At 37.6% G+C, this 15,270-nt stretch overlaps 1 protein-coding gene across 2 annotated transcripts in view; it reads right to left on the reverse strand.

The window, feature by feature from the left end:
• dnah5 (dynein, axonemal, heavy chain 5) overlaps positions 1-15,270 on the reverse strand; it is a 159,252-nt gene that overhangs the window by 46,270 nt on the left and 97,712 nt on the right. For both annotated transcript variants that reach the window (XM_088326195.1, XM_088326196.1), the window contains exons 66-68: positions 11,591-11,794; positions 9,902-10,081; positions 1,676-1,813 (exon numbers count right to left, since the gene is read on the reverse strand). In XM_088326195.1, coding sequence (XP_088182321.1) covers positions 1,676-1,813; positions 9,902-10,081; positions 11,591-11,794 — 522 coding nt within the window. The remainder of the gene's footprint in view (positions 1-1,675; positions 1,814-9,901; positions 10,082-11,590; positions 11,795-15,270) is intronic.

Below are 15,270 nucleotides of genomic sequence, written 5' to 3' on the forward strand. Positions count from 1 at the left end.
AATTGTCCCCAAAACGTAATATTACTTGATATGGAAAATGGCCGATTTTTTAGCAACATATAAACATTATACTATACATACATATATACTTTATACTATACATATACATTTTAACAATATTTCATTGGATTTTTTGGTGTGTTTTTAGATTTTCTATATGTCATGGTTTGATGAGACTTCTGACTAATGATCTAGTGAAAACGTTTTTCAAAAATCTCACATTTCAATGGGACAACATGGCAAACTTAATGGGGGGGCACATTAAAATAACATTTAATTGCACAATGTCATGCAGTGCACAAGGAAGTACATAGTTAAACTTTTTTTGAGGAAGGATACGAGTGACGTGCAGACAGGGGAACCAGGTGACACCAAATAAAAACATATTAAATCATTGTATCTTTTCTGTATTTAAGTTATTTTGAATTTAACTTCGTAATTATGGGGTTTCGTTTTTTCAAAATCACAGAATTTTCACATTATTTTAAGTATATTATTAAAAACAATTAGTATGTATTGTAATAATGTGTTGAGAGTCTGCAGATGCGGAGTGAGGCACGCAATTCTCTTGCTTCAAGGCAGCGGGCAATGATGAGACTAAGGATTCTGACTTGGCGCATACCTCACCCTCAAACAATTCAAGTCAAGTTATGTTTATTTGTATAGCCCTTAATTACAAAGAGTCTCAAAGGGCTGCACAGACCACAGATTATTGCAAACCACAGACTATTATGACACCATCCCTTGATCTAAAACCTACATGAGGGCAAATAATACACAGATATTGTCAACATAAAATATAGGTTCTTCATATGCTATAGAATAGAAGTGTGTTTTAAGCTTAGATTTGAACATTTCCACTGAGGTTGAAGATCGAATCTCAGTGGTAAGAGCACTCCACAGCACCGGGACCCGAATGGAGAACGCTCTCGAACCTGCGGATCTCTTCTTGGCTCTTGGGATCCAGCATTTTCAGAGCGAAGGCTCCGGACCATGCTTGATTGTGTAAACTACCAACAGAAGCTTAAAATCACATCTTAAGCTGACAGGGAGCCAATGCAGGTTAGCTAAAATCGGGGTAGTGTGATCAAACTTTTTTGTCTTAGTTAAAAGCCTCGCTGCAGCATTCTGTACCAGCTGAAGGCTCTTGATTTTGGACCTCGGGAGAAACAAAATGATTAGCAATAATATTAGCAAGCTAACTGCAAGTCAAGCTACCCAGTAATTTTGTTCTTGTTTGATTGACTTTTTTGTATATTGAAAAATTAGACATCTATTTGTTCATTTATCTGTAAATCTGACTGTGCCTCACCAGACACGAACCTCACCGCACATCACTAACGTCTACCTTTTTTAGTTACGGGTCAGAGCTTGTCACTAAATCATGACTGCCACTTCTGGCTTAGAGTGAAACTGCAGCCACTGCTAAATTTGCTCCGCCCTTCAGTTCCACCCAAAAATATGGAATCTTCAACTTGAAAGGCTCTAAACTAAAACGAAGGGATCTTATTATTCATAATTGTATTACTGCACATCACCATTTTAAACGTGGCGATACTCATTTTGGCCTAAGGTAAATCAGGTTCTCTGCCGTAATGTAATAAAGGATCAAATTTATCAGTCTGGACTAAAACAATACAAAAGCTCATAATCAAATTCAAATAAAGGGGCCAACCTGCTTTTCCATCATAGCTTTCTCGTATTCGCTCTGTACCACATCCAGCTCTGCCTGCTTGGCATCCAGCTCAGCCTGAGCGGTCTGAAAATCAGCGTGAGCGATGGTCAGCAGGTTCTCCTGCACCGCCAAGTTGGCCTTGAAAAAGAGAGGTGGGACATTGATGAAATTATTTGTGCTTGCTTTCTACTACAAATGACCGCACATGGTAACAGCAATCCCTTTATAAGGAGAAGAAAAAGTGGATGGAGTGTGAAGTAAATGATGTGTGCATATAGAGGGGAACAGGTTGTGAGAACTGGCAATCATCACTAGATATGAGTAAAGAGGGAATCGTCTTCCTGGAAGAATCGTCTGCCTGTGTTGTATAGGCCTATTGACAAAAAATCCATTGCAAGAACTGTTTTAAATTGCTTAAAATTCTGATTCATAATACCAACCCTTTGTATTGAAATTGGTCACTATTCACTAGTAGAATAAACAAATACCTTGGAGTATTGTGATTTACTTTTTGCGGTTTCACGACTTCACCGATTTTCATCGTGCATTGTGTTCAGCATTATAATGGACTAAACAAGGGGTCGGGAACCTTTTTGACCCAAAGAGCTATAAAACCAAAAACATTTATATTATTTTGAGAGCGCTGCAAATTCAACAAAACAGCCAAACAACAGACAAAAGCTATTACTTCAGCACATTTTATTTCACTGTGACGTTTGATGATTTGATAAAACGAATGAAATAATAATGCAAGAGCATGTGTCTCATATCAATGTATAAAATCGTCTTCCTCGCGCAGTTACTTAAGAGTGTTGAGGCTCATTTTTGTCCTAAACTGTTTCAAAACAAGATGTGAGCAAAGGTCTTTTGTAAAAGTGTCACAAAATACTGCAAACAGGGATACCAACATATTTAGGCGAGGAGGTGTAGTGCACTCCGCCCATTACTACTGCTCACCCAATCAAACTGCTGTAGGTGTTTCATTAGAGTATTTGGGTGTTACATGTTTTTTCATGGCTTTTCATCATAAAGTGTCTCATATGCTTCCATATAAAATATTATTTGGGGATTTACAGTAAAAATAGGGTCTGTTGGTGTGATACCCTGACTGTAAATTAATTGAATTGTATCTTATATAAACTGGACCGAACCCTGATGGCAAGTCTGAATTCTCTTGGCTGTGCACGCGCAGCAATATACAAAGTAATTGAGTGATTTCTATTTTATCCCCAAGCCGTATGCACTCATAAAAAAAGCCCAGTATGGCTCGCATCCCATAGATTCCTGACCCCTGGTGTAAACAGTTGCCTGATCCTTTTTTGCCTGTGTCTACCTGAGCGTCAATAACGTGGTGGTCTGAGTTGTGCACGAATGTTAAACAGCTTGATAAACCTACATTTTAGTTTTTATATGCTTTTTTAATGTTTTTTCCTCCATGTATTACACCGCATGCGAGTTTTTTGAACCCAAATTTCATATGCACACTTAAAAAAATCCTTTTAAAAGTACAGCTCTGATTGCTTATATTACTGGGCCAAATTGTCCTTGGGGCACATTTTAAATTTCTTATGGTTTCTTAGCATATTCAGGCTTTCACTTTATAATCCTTATAAATAAAGATCACAGTATTAGACTACTATACAAAAATGGGTTTGGGGCACCTTTTAAATATGTCTGATGAATGTGAAACTTTACATGAAGCATTTTCTTATTTCACACCATATTAAGGCCTTCCCTGATGAAAAATTAAATGTTTGACGATAAGGACCTTAGTACGTTCGTGCATTTTTTTTTTTACTTTGAGTTTCTCTCAAAGCCGTTATGTCAACAAAAACGCTCTGGACCGTCAAAAGCACTTGCAAATGGGCCAAAAAGGCAGATGAATATCCTTTCTATCACAAACAATGTTGGACTTCTCAACATGCTATTCCTTTAGCATTTTAGCTCCACATTTCCTTTTTCCAACAATGTCCACATGATGGGGACAAAAAAACATCCGAAGTAAAAAGGTGGATAGAGTCCTGAAATCATTCTCAACATTGTTTGGAATCAATAGGGCAATATAACGGCATGATTATTTTTAAAATCCTAATTTTACAGTACAGAACTTACATTATTAAAAATGTTTGTAAAATACAGTACTTTAAATAGTTTTTTTTTAAGATTGTTTTCACGTTAACATTATTAGACATCTTTGTTTTCCAAAATCATCCACATGATGGCGAAAAAAAATCATCTGACATAAAAAAGGGAACGCTGTTAGTGCAGCGGTAGTGCACGATAGACGCAAGATTATATTTAGCATTATAATTTGACATTCAAGAAGTTATTTGTAAAAGAAAACAAATGCTTGATCCTGTAAGTAGGGCGTGTTTCACTGTTTGATCAAGTATTTAATAAATAACTAAAGTGTTAAGTTTAAACTTTAGTAGACACACAAAATAGGGAGAGAAGACTTCAATATATTTTAAACTTTCAAGAAAAACCGGGAGATGAACTTACAGCCCTAAAGCATGTGGAAATCAAAGAACACGATAAGCTGATTGCGACAATAGTAATAGTGAAAACAATGAACTGGAATCCTAAGCAATATTAAAAAAACATAATAAACCTAAAGATTTCTACCTTGCGGGTTTTGCCCATCGCAAGTCCTTTTTGAAATGCAACCCACAAGAAAAACGAAGGATCACTGTACTCATACTCAAGCTTTTGTCCAGAAAGAAATAATTACCACAAGAATTTAACTAGGATAAGAAAGCCACAGTAGGACAGGGCAAGGGTCTGAAGAGCACTGGGGTGACAAAAAGCATTGCTGATATTTTCTGATTAAAGCCGAAGATTTAAGTCCCGCAGTGTCAAGTGTTTGTTCACAGAAGAGGCTGGTTAGATTGTTACAAGTACGCAGAGGAGAGACCTATTCCTGTTTGTTTAACTGGCAAACCGACTCATGGAGCGAGACACCCCGGGCTGAAAATCAGAACATCAATTTGCTGGACTGTGTTTCATGCTGAGGTAGGGGTCGGAAATAGTAGCGAGTTACCATGGGGCCGGGAAGGAGAATATGCGTGTGTGATTGAAGGGAGCTGGAGAAAAGAAGACAGATCATATAACAGAACCTTAGTAGAAGTTGCATTACACAATTTTTTGTTATGCTGCATGTTTGCCCACTTAAGTTACTGACACTCGTATTGCTTTGCATTTCAATTATTTTATTCAGTACACAACTTTCTCAAACATGATATAAAAATATTGTTTTAATATTAAAAAAGCTGCCTAGGATTGTTTTTGGTCCTTAATGTGTTTTAGATGCACCTTGTATGTCACAATTGCCAATTGGCCCCGCCCGTTTGGCGCCAGCTGCGGCTCGTTCACTGGCTCCCCCCCTTTTTAAGCTCAGTGCTCTCACTCACTCCTTGTCAACGAACCTGCTTGTGTATCCTTTTTGGTATCGTTCCCATCTATTTTGTCCTGTTTGATATCGATCTCCAGTGTCTGGTATCGTTCCCGTCTATCTCGTCCTGCTTGTTACCTTGCTATAATCTCCAGTATCGGGTATTGTCCCCATCTATCTCGTCCTGCATGATATCATACTCCAGTCTCCAGTGTCTGGTATCGATCCTGTCAGACAGGACGTGACTGTCTCCAGTTTCCTGAATCAGATATCAATCCTGTCTGTCCCGCCCTGTCCGGTATTGACCCCATCTGTCCTGTATCTGCTCGTGTAACTGGTATCGATCTCGTCGACCTCTGGCTTCCTGTTGTTCCACGCCAGACTGCTGCCTTACTTCTTCCGCCCAGCGATTGCCGAATCACTGGCATTTGTGTTAACGTGTATGACTGCCCAATTTACTGTAAAATAATATTGTGTGAGAAACGTTACGCATTTGGGTCCTCCTCCTGTTCTGATTCTGACATTGTATTTGAATAAAAATACACCAACATACAAAAGTTAACTACGTAGTTCGATATGTAATGCATAACCCATTTGTATCCATTGTTTGCCACATGATTAATTTCAAATAACAAAAAATAAAATAAAAAATGTTCATGTTATGTTATGTTATATTTGTAAATGAGCTCAGGGTAACAAATGTTCTGGTTACATTTGTCTACCAACTTGTAAAGAAGGAAATTCAATGTTTTTTTTTTCCAAACAATACCCATAATAGGAGAAATCTGTGAAATAAAAATGTGTTTACAAATATTACACAATTAAATGCTTGCCTTGCATGTGCGGAGGCTTGCTGACAGACTGACAAGGAGTGAATGGAAGCATTGAGTTTAAATAGGAGGGGAACGAGCGGGCACAGGTGAGGGTAATCGTGACAGTTTCCTTTTGTTTACGTATTATTAAACACAGGCCTGATTCCAATTTCATTGAGCACTTGAGTGTGTGTGTTTTGAGTAAAATATCATGAACCTCCAAAACTGTACAAATATATCACTTAAATAATACCAATGTGCAGATTGTGACACTGATTACCATCCGTTTTCCTGATAAAGCTGTATAAAAACTGATGTGCAACGAAAGGTGGGACGATCTTAATAGTAATATTCAACTCTTCTCTTCAAATGAATTCATAAACCAATCGTTCAAATAATCTATTGACCTATAAATTCCCTACAACTACCGTAAATTCCAGACTATAAGCCGCTACTTTTTTCCCAAACTTTCAACCCTGCGGCTTATTCAGTGATGCGGCCAATTTATGTAATTTTTCTAACAGCCGCCAGTGGCGCTCGAATTCAAGGCACATGACGCAGCTTACAAGCTAAACGCAATTAAGCAGTCCGATAAAGAAGGAATCAGAGCTACTGCACGCAAAATTTACCTAGCGAGTGTGTTGCTAGCGTGTTTTTGATTAAGGGAGCGTGGAACATCGTCTGTAGTACAAAGTCTCTTACCCATACTGGGGAAGACGACTTTAATGACGTCAATTATAAGGAGGCAGATGAGGACGGTTTGCCATGGTTTCTGCAAGAATGGATTGTTTTTTTTTAACAGATCGGTTCACTGTGTTGCGAGCGTGTTGCTAGTAGCGTTTTGCTACCCTTCACAGGCACGGTTTGGGATGAAAGTTATAATATTATTATCAAAGCTTTGAAAACTCTCTCGGTGTACTGTCTTTCTTTGTAAATATGTGTAACCGTGTATAATATGTACTTGCAACTGTATATTTTTGTAATGTATTTATTTGTATTTTTTTTGGACACTTATTCTGATAAGTCTTGCACTGACCAATTAAAAAGAAGGGGCGTAACAGACAAGGGGGATGACGGGAAGTGGGGACCGGTAAAGGTGAGTGTTTGTGGACACGGCAGACAATAGTGGATATATATTTTTCCCACCCTTACCTTTGGAAATATACACTTTTTTTCCTTGGATTACTTTTAACGGGACCCGGACTCTGCAGGTCTGCAACCAATGTTAAGTACCGGTATCGTTTTCCGGTATTTTGTCGGCTGTGGTTTTTGAACTGTGAACTTTGTATTCAGTTAAAATCGCGATACTCACAATTGGGTTTGGGTTAATTTTATGATTACGTTACACATTTTAATTTGGGTGCATGCGGCTCATATACAGGTGCGGCTTGTGTAAGTACAAAAGCTGCTATACTCTTAAAATGTGGCGGGTGTGGCTTATAATCAGGTGCGCTCTATAGTCCAGAATTTACGGTAATTGACTGCTAACTTCATAAAAGAGGACTGTTGATGTCTACAGCGGTCAATGTGTGAACCTGTTTTTGTATATTATCTAAGTAGTGTTGTGTTTCTCGGCATTATAATCAATCAATATTCCTTACGGTGGATGCTTGGTGGCTTGGAACCCAACCCATATGACTCCAGGTCACCAGACAATATTACATAATTACATTTGGAAAGCTATTAGTTGTGCGAGCACACTGAATGCACAATTTGTAGCATATAACTGGTTCAGCAGGTTGCTAGTGAAGCATGTGTGACCGTGATATTATTCACGGCTTCGCCTAGGGATATCCATTTCCAGGTATGTGGTAAATGGATTCTATTCGAATGGGGTATTGAAAAAGTGGATTGTGAATAGCTTCATTCCTTCTTACGCTTTCAGGGATGCATAATCTTCTACTAAGCAGCAAAGATGTTGGGGATATAAATAAGTATTTTCATACGAAAGTGGGTCTGTGTTGTAGCCTGTGGCTCGGCTCTCAACTCAAGTTTGTTATGTGTATTCATGAGGTTGCATGGAGTATAGAGATGAGGGATTTTGATGAGTGTTTGAGTATTTCTTGCAATATATCATTATAAAAAAATAATACCAAGGAGAATAGCCTGCCCAGCAAATTACTTACGTATATATCAGTGGTCCCAGACATTTTTTGGATCACAAACCGATTTACCGTCTGGCAGTATTCTTACGGCCCTGCCTAATAATAAAATAGGTAATAATTTTTAAAGTACAGTAGTCTTAAGATCATGACATACTAATATTCTTTAAACAATGCTAGTTAGTCATTAAGTACCGTAAATTCCGGACTATAAGCCGCTTCTTTTTTCCCAAAGGTTCAGCCCTGCGGCTTATTCAGTGAAGTGGCTTATTTAAGTAATTTTTCTAACGAACACCAGTGGCACTCGAGTACAAAAGGTAAAGTTTAGACCAGTGGAATTGTGCGCCGAGGTAAACTGCATCCTCTTGGATTATGATCGAATTATCCGTATGACAGAGGATAAAAGTTCGTTTTGAATGTGAGGAAGACACCCTTGAGGACGTCAATATTGACAAGAAAGACGACGACGGTTTACCGTGAATTTCATAGTTGCGGCACAGCTGTTTGTAACAGTTATGCCTTGAGCCCTGCGAGCGTGTTAGGAGTAGCGTGGTGGTACCTTTCACAGGCACGATTTGGGATGAAAGTTATATTATTATTATTAAAGCTTTGAAAACTCTCTCAGTGTACCGTCTTTCTTTGTAAATATGTGTAACCATGTATAATATGTATTTGCAACTGTATATTTTTGTCATGTATTTATTTGTATTTATTTTGGACACTTGTTCTGATAAGTCTTGCACTGACCAATTAAAAAGAAGGGGCGTAACAGACGCGGGGGATTATGGAAAGTAGAAACCAGTAAAGGTGGGTGTTTGTGGACACCGAAGACAAAGGTGCATATATATTTTTCCCACCCTTACCTTTGGAAATATACACTTTTTTTTCCTTGGATTACTTTCAACGGGCACCTGGACTTTGCAGGTCTGCATCAAATGATAATCACCGGTATCATTTTACGTTCAATCAGCCTACCGTAAGATTCCAAAAGTGTCGGCATGTATTGGTCAGGTCAGAACCTTGATTCAGCCCCTTCGCTGGGAACAAGCGTTTCAATCTAATGGCCTGAGGTATAATATGATATGTCTGATAATTAGCAAGAAACGGAGAAACAACATGTCTATTCAGGCTCTCCCCATTAAAATTGTTCTGTTAAAAAGGACTTCTTTTCTCAATGTGGATGCGTGCGGCTAATATACCAGTGCGGCTTGTGTATGTAATAAATCCGTTTTCCTCCCGAAATGTGGTGGGTGCGGCTTATAGTCAGGTGCGCTTTATAGTCCGGAATTTATTTGTGTTATGTTTTTGTCATGTAACGCTCAGCATTTGTATTCAAGTAGAAAAGTAGGTGTAAGAGTTGTTTCCACCTGTTGACATGAAAAGGATCTGCTTTGGGTTCAAGAAAAACGGAACCATAATACTAATGATAATAATAATTTTGGTGTATCTAATAATGAATTGGGTTTTGAAGGTAAATACATTTTTATATTTGTTTTTTTAGTGTTCATAGTTTACCTCGTCAAATAATGATTTTAATCACAGCCCCACATATTCAACAATGAGGTACCCTGAATAAAAATAGTGTGATGATGAGGTAAAATACCATTTCTTATGTCATCTACATCCCCAGTTATCTAGTGGTTAGGATTTGACGCGTTCACTGATGCGATTCGGGTTCAATTCCCGTTGCATCCAAGTTTGTACAGGGATGTTTTTAAATGATCAATCATTGCTCAAATATGGTAATGCATTACTGTAAAACCTTGTGTATAATGCGCACCAGTTCTTTCGCAGTAAAAAAAAGGTTTGTTAAAAATGGTATGAGTAACTTTTATTTGTTTATGTGCGCCTCTGTGCCATACGACCCACAGCCCTGTACCGGTCTGTTGCCCAATGGTTGCTGACCACTGGTATGTATTACCTTTAAAGGCAAGACTTCTTTGTTGATGGAAAAGAAAGTGGCCATTGCTTTGGTCCAAGATGCAAGGCCGGCCACATTGCCACAAACTCTTTTAGCCGTTTCTATGTTGTAGTCAGCCATGTCAAAATAGGGCTGCAGAAGCTCCACCGTCTCTTCATTAATAGTGTCTTTGGGGAATTGCTGCAAGGGAGAGAGAGAGAGAGAGAGAGAGAGAGAGAGACATGAGTGCAACAACAAAGGAAAGGGATAAGATGGAGAAGGGGTACATGTGAAGGTAAGTCGCATATATTGCAGGTGGGGTTAGGAAGCAGGCCCAAGAGAAAAGAGTTCATGCTCTGAGGTCGGAGCTAGCGTGCACTAATGAGGAAACAGAAGGTAAGAGCTTTGGAGCTAGGACATCATGGAAAGAACTCCACAGCAGAGGAAGTTCTTTGAAGAAAGATGAAAGATCACTAAGAATGTAACCATAGGATAAATAAATATGTAAACCTACGAAAAATATTTATCCGAATGTACTGGGGAGTTATCTTGAGCGTATAGAGAATATTCTAAATCTTTTGTTTTGTACAATACTGCATGTGCTATGTAAGTTTTTGCACTGAAAACTAAATATTACGCATTGGCATTTAACATAATGAATGTAATGTCTAATATGATATAAGATATTACCTTGTAAAAAAAAGGAAAATTCTTTCTTAAAACGAGTGGTATTTTGTATCTAACAAAGAGTGGTAAAAATCTTGATTTTATATCATCTTATTTTAAGTATAATTTTGTTTTTGTTTTGATTAAATTATTAGAATTCTGCTAGATGGTCTGGTTAAATACGACATTACATTTTGCTCATTATGTTACTTATTCTATACTTATTTTACACTTATTTCCATACTTGTTTGGTATTTCTTACCAGTAATGTATACGAAAAATAAGAATGAAAATTTTAAATATTTAGATATTTCACAATTTGAGTCAAATTCTCTGCCAAAGTAGTAAGGTTTATTTTTAAATTTAAGAAATAAAAGAAGACATATTTTTCACATGACAACAACATATGCAAGAAAACCTGATTCAATTGAATATTCAATTGCAATTACTTTCAATTTTAAGAAATAAAATTGTTGGTGCTAAAATACTGTACCAGGCATTTTTGGTGAGGAGGACCTTTATGTATTAGTGTTATCTTTTTGTACATTTAATGTTTTTGTACAGCAGTTTAAGTCGCATTCCGGTGTCTGAAAAGTGCTATATAAATAAATTTATAGCATATATAGCAATACTACATTATTTCCTTTATTCAACCATCACTAAATACAACAAACATTTATGTGACAAATTAACTCAAATTTTGTTTCTTCATTTTCTTCTTGTTGAGGTTTTTTAGTTTTTCCTTGCCCTCATGTAGGTTTTAGATCAGGGGATGGTGTAATAGTATTCTGTAGTTTGCAATAATTGGTGGTATGTGCAGCCCTTTGTCCTTGTGATTAAGGGCTATACAAATAAACATGACTTGACTTGACTTCCAAAAAGGCCAAATGGAAGAGGAGGGCAATATTTTGTGATTGTTCACAGCAGCTTTCGCAGAGACATTTTTCACTGCCACAGACTATCGGACAGAATCATTTGAAAGAAAGTGAGATTTTTGCAATAATACAATAAAATGACTTTGGTACATCGACTTTATCTTCTTACCTGTAGGCTGCCAAGAAAATTTCCAGCTGTGATGAGTTTGAGAGACTCCTGCCACGAAGGAGTGTTGCAGTTCTTCTCTGGGTCGATCTTAACAGGGTTGAGCCGCCTTTGGAAGAGAAGCAGCACGCAGTCCATAATTCTCATGATGAGGTGTGGGGGGCGCCCGAGGGTGCGCACTGTGGCGATGTCTGATGGCTTTATCGTCTGAAAATAGATGAAACAGGAAACCCTTGTACTTCAAATTGTGTCTGATCACTCCTTGCTCAGTTAGTGTTTTAGCAGTAGTCGAAGAAAGTTTAGAACAGAAGTCTTCAATGCCTGTGGCCCAACTGAGGCCTTGCAGGATGATAGTTTGTGGTCCCAGTCTTAAAAAATTAAAGTAACAGAGGTTTAGGTTGTTCTGTTTTTGTTTTGTTTTTTTCTCAGGTTTCTGGTCGCTTTTTTTGCTCGTTTTTCTTACGAATGAGTGATATGTTGTATTTTTACTTTTACTATTACTTCTATATACTTTTCAGTTCTTTATTTTTTTCAGTACTTTTTAAATATTATTTTTTATACTTCTCAGTACATTTTTCCAATGCTTTGATCACTTTTTAGTTGTTTTGTGGTTGTGTTTTTTTTGCGGCAAGGAGTAGGCAAGAGAAGCCATGTTAAGCAGAGTTCATGTTCACTGTTCCATTCATGTTTAGAAAGTTAAAAGTTAAAGAACTGTTAATACAGGTAATTGAACTAAATAAAATAAAAAAATCTTTCAAGTCAGTAACCATATGTGGTTTCTTCAGTCGTTTATATCTTATTATTTTATTTTTTTATTCCTGATTCATCGATTTCCTTATTCATTTTTAATATGTTTAATTTTTGTATTTTGTGTTAAAAATAAAGATATTTCAGAACATCTATCCATTATCTGCACCGCTTATCCTCAGTAGGGTCGCGGGGGTGCTGGAGCCCATCCCAACTATCTTCGGGTAGTGGGCAGGGGACACCCTGAACTGGTCGCCAGCCAGTCGCAGGGCACACAGAGACAAACAAATCACTCTCTCATTAACACCTAGGGACAATTTGGATTAGCCAATAAACCTGAAACACATGCTTTTGGAATGTGGGAGGAAATCGGAAAGCCCGGAGGAAACCCACGCAAGCACCGGAAGAACATGCAAACTCCACACAGGAAGGTTCGATCACTGCGCTGCCGTGCTGCCCCTATTTCAGTGGAATGTTATTATCGGAGCTTTCCTTGTGAAAAACCTGTTGCAGCTCAGCCTCACCCAGACCCTGTTTCCAGGTAAAATAAGTGTGAGACCCCTGGCTTAAAACATAACAACATTTTCAACCAAAAAAACAAACAGGCATCAAAAAAGGCGTACACATATTTTCGATTTCCGCTTTATATATGAAAAAGTTTTGATCACAATTTCAATGAAACATAAATAGAAGAATTTACTTTTATTGTCATTCTTTGTAACCATGCACACAGAATGAAATGTTGATACACCCGACCCGTACAGTTAAACTGTAGCAAGCCGATGCAGCCGCAGCCAAACAGGGCGCCGCCATTTTAGACCCAACCTGCTGTGTTGGGAGTCAATAGGTGACCAAACCCCTCAATTCCAACCCTTAATGCCGAGCGCCAAGCAGGGAGGCAATGAGTACCAATGGTGTAAGTCTTAGGTATGACTCAGCCGAGGCTTAAACCAGCGACCTCCCGGTCTCGGAGGGGGCGCCCTACTAATCTAGGCTACCTGAGCGAAATGCTTTACCTGCTTAATGATATTAATGTAAGGAATCTGAGTAAGCTTTTCCAAACCAAATTTTCTCACGAAACTGGTTGCTCAGACTAAACAAGAGTCAAAGGGATAACATGATCATGCGAAAAAAAAGTTTGGAGAGTTATTTCAAGAGATTAAAAAGAAAAAAGAAAAACATTATAATCCTAGCAACGGACTGAGAGTAACCTTTATAAATGGAGCATTCCTGTCATTCTGTGTCATTTGAGTACCAGTGATATAAAATTGTATATTTTGTGTAAAAATGGGCTTATACTTAATTTTTAAGAGACTTTCTTGTGTGCTTAACTGCCCACTTCCATAGGATACAGTGTCAGAGTTTATAAAGATATAAAATCTTTGCTGGCGGAATTATTCAGATAAAAGCACTTATTGATTTTTAATCTACTCCGTAAATGTAGAGGACAGCCCGGTCGCCATCTTGCCAAGCTACCCGGGCCGAACTGCCTACATCCGGTCAGTAGGCGTGGTTAATTGAGAAGTCGCACATAAACAGAAAATGCAAGTCACACATGAGTGTCATATTACATTACAATGAAATTAGACTGAAAACGTATTACAAATAATAGAAATAGACTGATTTACATTGTAACGTGACTGTGTGTGTGTGTGATGATTACTTAGGCTGATCTTTGAAACGTGACTACGTGTGTGTGATGATTACTTGTATTTTAGGAATATAAAAACAGGTTAATTTCATAGCATGGGAGTCTGAGAAATACACAACTAAAAATAGCTAACATTACATACAGTGACGTGTATTCAGGATCAATTCATTTTAAATAAATTAATCGGTTTGAAGTACAATTACACTAAAATGCTATGTCCCCAGTCATGTTTGATTGATGACTGTTACAAATATAAGTGAAGAAAATCTAATAAATTTCCTTTTTTAGTTTCTGTATTGCCTTAATGATAATATTCCTCATCTAAAGTAAATTTTAGTTAATAGTGCATTTTTTTATGTTTAAAATCTAAAATATGTTGTGTCCCAGTGTGAACTGTCCCCCTGTTACTCTGATTAGAGCTCTATAGAAAACATCTGCTGGCTATCATTATAGTCACAATATTTTTGGAGGGAAAACATTTAAAAAGAAGAAGAAGAAAAGTGAGTAACCCCTCTCTAATCAAACTTTTTTTCTGTTTTATTGTGTTATGTTGATGAGGAAAAGTATGACACATCCACCACGTTATGTTTATTTATAGTTGAAGTTATAATATGTTGAAGTTAAGTAATAATATGGTTAATAAACATGTTAAAAATCGTCATGTATTAGCTTATTTTTCGTCACATTAGTAGTAATAACAAACTTAAGCATAAAACACAACCCCCCACCATGTTACTGTTTCCCATGTTACAGGGCACACCCATAACAGTAGACAGGGTTAGCATGGGATCTTAATTTGGGGTTTTTGCATGTGTATTATGTATTAATTTGCTGTATTCTTTCAAAAAGATATTTTGAAATTGTATGGATACATTTGTCAGAAAAGACACCATTGTCTGCAGCGGAAAAGCAGGGGCAGTACAGGATGCTGCTTTGATGCTGCCCTGAGGGAAGACAGACTTATCTTAATAAGAAGAGAAATAGAGAGGTGGAGGAATGACAAAAGAGGAAAGAAAAATGAAAGCGGCAAATCTTAGTGAAAGAGGACAGTAAGCGCAGAGAAAGGAATGGACATTTGGCCTATGTCATGTGTAAAGTAATTTAGGAAAGAAATGTTACAGAATTATATCCTGAGCCGGACCAATACACTTCTCTTTTAGTTTGAAAATCCCTCTTTCAGATGAAATGTTGAAAACATTGAATATTAAAAAAATCTTTGGAGAAGGTTACCATGTTGAAATGGCACCGAATAGGAAGAATGACCCTGACAATTCATCCCACTCTT

Source organism: Urocampus carinirostris, chromosome 2 (genome assembly GCF_059441175.1).
Source record: "Urocampus carinirostris isolate Australia breed hairy pipefish chromosome 2, RoL_Ucar_1.0, whole genome shotgun sequence".
Taxonomy (NCBI): Eukaryota; Metazoa; Chordata; class Actinopteri; order Syngnathiformes; family Syngnathidae; genus Urocampus; species Urocampus carinirostris.